At 45.3% G+C, this 6244-nt stretch overlaps 1 protein-coding gene across 6 annotated transcripts in view; it reads left to right on the top strand.

Moving 5' to 3' along the window:
• Window positions 1-1059: 1059 nt before the first annotated feature.
• Window positions 1060-6244, top strand: part of KIF16B (kinesin family member 16B) — a 137111-nt gene continuing 131926 nt past the window's right edge. For 2 of the 6 annotated variants that reach the window (XM_085054053.1, XM_085054052.1), the window contains exon 1: window positions 1069-1274. In XM_085054053.1, the coding sequence (XP_084910179.1) occupies window positions 1228-1274 (47 nt within the window). In that variant the 5' untranslated portion in view covers window positions 1069-1227. Of the gene's footprint in view, window positions 1275-6244 lie in introns of all 6 variants that reach the window. The other 4 variants (XM_085054048.1, XM_085054049.1, XM_085054054.1 and 1 more) reach the window with 4 other exon arrangements.

The following is a 6244-nucleotide window of genomic DNA, read 5'->3' as shown; positions in this document are numbered from 1 at the left end:
GTTGTAGGTCCAGGGAGAAGACACTCCCCCTCTACTTGGCCTTAATAAGGCCACATTCTGGGTTCCTCAGTACAAAAGAGACAAGGAGCTACTGGACTTCACAAAGATGATTAGGGATCTGGAGCATCTCTCTTAAGAGGACAGACTCTGAGAGCTGGGCTTGTTTAGCCTGGAGAAGAGAAAACTTAGAGGAATCTCATCAACACAGACAAATATCTCTGTGCCAAGAGGAGGGTGCCAGATTGTTTTCAATGGTTCCCAGCAATAGGACAGGGAGCAATGGCCATAAACTAAACCACAAGAAGTTCCAGCTCAACATGAAGAACTTTTTTACCCTGAGGGTAGCAGAGCACTGGAACAGGCTGCCCAGGGAGGTCATGGAGTCTCTCTCTCTGGAGATATTCCAAACCCACCTGGATGTGTTCCTGTGTCACCTGCACTAGGTGACCCTGCCTTGATGGGATGGTTGGACTGGGTGATCTTCAGAGGTCACTTCCATCCCAGACAACTCCATGACATATGTAGAAATGTACAGATACACATAGATTTTAAATGGCAGATGGATAAATGGATAGATGGATAGATGGATAGATAAATGGAACCACAGCAGGGGAATTTCATGCTGGGCATCAGGAAGAGTTTCTTCACAGAAGGGGTGATTAGGCAGCTGAATGGGCTGCCCAGGGAGGTGGTGGAGTCACTGTCCCTGGAGGTGTTTAAGGACGGACTGGATGTGCTCTGGTCTAGTTGGCATGGTGTTGTTCAGTCAAAGTATGGGCTCCATGATCTCAGAGGTCTTTTCCAACCTAATTGAACCTGCGATTCTGTGATACTTTTGTGTGTATATACATATATATGACTATATCTATTTATATGTATATATATGTATGTACAGGCGCATACACCCCTCCAATAAATAAATACACGGCGGTGGATGGCCCTTTGGAGACATTCCCACATGCCCACCCACAGGGCTGCCTCTACCACTCCTCTCAAAGCTCCTCTCCCCGGCCTTCCTCCTCCTCCTCCCTCGCTCCCCGCCCCGCTCCAGCGCGGCGTCCAGCCGGCCTCCTGTCCCTGCTCGGCCGCCGTAGCGCCGCTGGGGCAGGCTGGCGGCAGCCGCGGCGACATGGGCTAGGCTGGGGGTGGCCTCGCTCGGCGCTGGCGGCGGGCGGGGCGCGGAGCCGTGGCGAGGGACAGCGGCGAGGGACGCGGCGGCGATGAGCCATGGCCTCCGTGAAGGTGGCCGTGCGAGTGCGGCCGATGAACCGCAGGTGAGTGAGGGCCGCCCCGGCCCGCTCCGCCCTGGGGCCGGTGTCCTCACCGGGCTGCGAGGAGCGCCGTGTCCGGCTCTGCGGGGCGGAGCGGAGCTCTGCCGGGAATCCAGGCGCTGCCGGCCCTCGGCCGAGTCGCTCTGCCCGGCAGACGGCTGCTGGGAGCGTTTCTGCCCCGCAGGTTGGGAAGTGGCTCCCTGGGGAAGCGGAGAGCAGCGGGGCTCTGCCTGGGAAGCTCGCTCTGTCATGGTCTGGAGCATTGCTCTGTCTTGTTCTTTTGTAATGACGGGAAAGTTACTCTGGTGACGATAGTAAACTCTCTGAGAGGAAGGACCTGCCAAGGATGTACAGCCGGGCTTGTAAAATGTGAAAGAAACCTACTTCGTCTGGAAACAGCAGCCTTTTCTACCGCTTGAGAGATTGTTGTCTAGTCAATTTGGAGCCAGTGTGGTTAAAGGTTATCAGCTTAAGCTCAAAGTATATATAAATATATATATATAAAAGTGTAAGCCAGGCAGTCTGCTGCATTTACTGTATGGACAGAAGTTCATCACCCATTTCCTGAGATATATCTAGGAAATAAACAGTTTTCTGTCATGAAATAAGTATGTAATATGCATGATAGAGTTAATGGTCTAATTTAAGAACCATATGTGGAAAATTATCATATTCTACTTGCAGTGCTCTTCCTTCTTCCCTTGTTCTGTAGCCAGTTCAAAAGAAAAGTGGTTTTAAAGCACAGTCAGACTCCACCGTTCCTCTCACTTGATCTGATTCAGATATTCATAATACCTGATTTGCCACATTCTCAAACTCACTCAATATTTTGTTGTTTTCACTGAGGGAAAGACAAACCTTATGGAAATACAGTTGACAAAGGTGGGAAGGGGAAAATACTGCTGGTTGGTTTTGACTAATTTAGGTGGATGGAGCTGAGTGGTTGGAGGCCAGGGACGGTGAATAATCTTGTCACACCCTCTTACTTTCCCCTGCCCTCTCCCCTGGCTCTAATCATATGGTTCTTAAAATTTAAAAAAAATTATTCTATATATACACTCCACTTTTCTTTCAAGAATCTCTGACAACAGGTAGCATAGGTGTTCAGGGTATTAATAAGACTTGATGTGCAATGTTTTGGTAGCAGGGAGAAGTTTTGCAGGAAGGCTGTACCTGTGATCTACTAAGGGACAAAAGAGAGAGAGAAATGGAATGCACATGGCAGAAGTGAAGGCTGGTAATGGTGACAGGCAGTGGCAACACAGACTCATAACCTGTGAGTGGGAGTTTGCAAGTGTTGTGGTAAAGGAATATCAGACAAGGACTCTGGATCTGGTGTCTATATTGCATGTGGGAGGATTACTTGGATGGGGCTGGATCAGAGCATACCAAGAAAATGATGAAAATGGTTTGTGATACAATGGAAAAGGGCAAGCCTAAGAGCAGGGCAGACAGAGGCCTGGTGTGGTGTGGTCCAAGGGGCAAGCCGAGAAAATGGTCTTTGTCACAACTGTGTGGCAATGAGCAAAACATGAGTTTACTCTGAAAACTGGTGTCTGACTGTGCAAACTGTGAAGAGCCTTCCAGCTGAAGTTGCTAAACCCTTGGAGTTTATGGGATGTTAGATGTTTATGAAGCATTACAAGGAAGCTGGATTTAGTGTCGTGGGATGTTCTTTTAAGTCTCAATTTGCTTCAGAGGCATAGTTGGTGTTTGGTGTGGGACCCAGCACTGTGGTTACTGGTGCTCCTCTCTGTCAGTCACTGCTGGACTCGTGCTGTGTTTGGTAAAACTGAGATCCTAAGCCTGAGAGGATCCAATAGCTTTTCCTATTGTGATAGGGAAGGCATGGTGAACTGTAAGCCGGGAGCAGTAATCATATTTTTCGTAGTGGTTTCTCAGAATCATTAGGGTTGGGAGTGACCCCTGGAAATCATCTAGTCCAACCCTCCTGCCAAGGCACGGGCACCTTGGCAGGTGTTCCCTTGCAGGTCTTCTCTCAGCTGTGCTCCCTTTGCCTTTTTGGGTCCCTGGAGCATTTGACAGAGGAGAGGCCTTTTTGCCCATTCAAAGGAACTTTACAACCAGGTGTTCATTCTCCAGCACTTAATTTCAAAATCCTTAACATGATACTGTGAGGAGTTAAATTTAATTTGGTTAAATTTGCTTTGGTTTGTTTGAAGTTTAATAATACAATGCAGCTTATTTCATGAGTCATTTTTAATTAGAGAAGACATAGTTGATGAATGGTTATAGGAAGACTCCTGCATTATGGAGCAGTTGCACTGTGTGGTGTCATAGCACTGCTAATTGTGTAATAAGTCATGAGCATGGATTTTGGAATGAAACATGATGGGGAGAGGGTTGTTGTTTAAGGATTACTTACTGTTCCAATGCTTAGATGACAAATATTTTTTTTTTCTTCTTCTGTGATTTATTTTTAGTCTTCTCATTCTCTGACTTGACCTGGAAGGAATTTGTTCATTTCAGTGGTGTTGTTAAAAGTCCTTGACCATTCTTCTTGGAGTGGCATCCCAAATTGTGTTACACAAGTGTTAAACTGAAATATTTTGACTCTTTCTCTGCATAATGTAATAAGAGTGTGTCTAATGGCTTTACAGTTACTGCTTTGAAACCATTTGTAGCATAAGCTAAGAAAGTTCACTTACTTGATCTCTGTCATTTGGTTTCCCTCATTCAACACTGAATTGCCATGACAGCCTTTCAGTCTGTGCTTGTAAGCTGTAAATTTCTGTAAAGGCAGCAAAAAACCTGACAGCTGTCAGAAGCCTTGGTTTTTGTCATTGGATAGGGTGTTTGATGTGTTTTGCTTTGGCAAGTAAATGGGTTTGGACACCTTGATTTCTAAGGCTCATTTTCCAACACGGTCACTAGAAGCATTCATAAGATGGGATTGTAGAGAAGTGTAATCAGATTTGAGGCACTATTTGTTCACACACTGAACAGATGACTTTGGGTGACTGGTTACCAGTTGATGTCTTCTGCATAGTGTGAGCTATTTGGGATCCTGTTAAGCCTCACCTAATTCTATCTCTCTGATTTGTATTATGCATTGCATCTGCACAGTTCAAATAAATACACTGCTTTAGTCCATCTGTTTGGAGTCTTCACATGGAGTAGTATTTTCTTGCTTCCATTTCGTGTCACGTTTCTTCTTTATGAAAACTAGAATTCAATTAGTGTTCCAGGAATCCACTTTTACACTTTTGTCTGTGTCTTGGCTTGAGACAATTTAAAGAACATGCTGTAATGAGTTATCTCCCTTAGGATTCCAATAATCCCTTTCCACCAATAAGAAATGAATAGTAATAGATGAAAGTCAAAACCCCACGGTTTATTAACAAACAGGATACTAACAGGTAGGAAAAAAATTAAATAACTGCTAGATACCAAACTGCTGGACCTCACCACCCCACTGGAACAAAGCAACAGTACGGCGTCAGGAAAGGCAGAAGCTTCATGGCTCAGTTCCAGCAGCAGACGAAGCGCCGATGGCTCTTCCCTCTTTCCCACGGCAAGGCACAGGAGGGTGGGCACAGCAAGCGAGGCAGCTGGGCTGGGAACACTCGGGGTCTTTTTTCTTGCGGGCTGGACGCGGTTCATGGCAGCTTGGGCTGGAGTGGCTCCGCTCCACTGACAGCGAGATGCCTCCGGCTCTCGGTGAGAAGCTGCGGAATTCACCCTCGAGGCAGCCCCAGGACTGCCGCTGCGGCTTTTCCGAGCCCAGAAAAAAAGGAAAGGAAAAACCTTCGCCTGAGCAAAGATCGAACCGCCAGTGCAGCAAACACCGCCAATCGCAGGCTGCGATTGAAACCTGGGCGGGGAGCTTTTAAAAACCGCCTGCTCCAAAAGCCAGCTTCCTGTTCCAGCACACCCGCGATTCCCGGCTTCTGGGTCCTAAACATACACTAACAATTTTTTCGGCTCCTATGATTGCGGGATACATTATCATTACCAGTCACCCTAAGACAGTCAGATAAATAAAACTATCTAAAATATGCCAAATAAGAAAAAATGCTTTGATAATAAAGGAAATATCAACTTGATTCTTTCAAATACTGCCACTAGTTCTTTAGGCTCTCAGTTTCTCAGTTTCACACCTGATAGCTCTGTTCTGTTTGGCTTTTAATTCATGAACTAATAGAGGGACGCAAGCTTTTAGAGATTTTTAACCCTTTTAGTATGTTTCTTGTATTTGTGTAAACTAACTATTGTATTTAACTGGTTGAACAAACTAAATGAGAGTTGTGTGCTGTCCTTACCTGTAAAGATGCAGTTGACACCAGAACATGGGTTTGCACTGCAGTAAGTTCTTTCCTGTGCTTACTCAATGCTCTCGGCGCTTTTAGACGTTCATTTAAACGAGTTGCCTAGACTTTATCATGGCTTTCTTATTGCCAATATAATGAAATAGAAATTCTAATCTGATTTAATGTTTAAATGATGTGAGGAGGCAATATAATTTTGATTTGTCTCAACTTTGATTGTCAGAAGCATGTGGGGGATGCACATGTGCCACTTGCTCTCCAAAACAGAAGTGGCCAGTGGGGATAGCAGAAGTACATGCAGTGCTGTAGGCACTGTAGTGCTCTTTGTGGTTATGCAGCAATTCACAATTATGGCGTGAAGATTAACAGCTTTTATATTTGATAGTGGGGAGACAGAGAAAATAGGTTCTACGACTTGGAGACAGCTTTTGTGTGACTCTGGGATTTGTTTGGATTAAAAGCTGATACTTTAATCCACAAATACAGTCTGTGTGATTATTCATTAAGTGGAAGATTGGCCCTCTTGGATTCACATTATGACATTTATCAGTTATGTTGGTAAGTCTTAGCAACTCTGCATACAGAGCTGAAGCTAGAGTACCTTGGGAAATTTAGGACCAATATCTTATCTTTTAAAATAAGTGTTTGCACTATCCAGGCTGTAATATGAATAGCAGAGTTTTC

Source organism: Lichenostomus cassidix, chromosome 3 (assembly GCF_008360975.1).
Source record: "Lichenostomus cassidix isolate B80296 chromosome 3, HeHo_3.0, whole genome shotgun sequence".
NCBI lineage: Eukaryota > Metazoa > Chordata > Aves > Passeriformes > Meliphagidae > Lichenostomus > Lichenostomus cassidix.
This window is presented reverse-complemented; position numbering and strand designations above follow the sequence as displayed.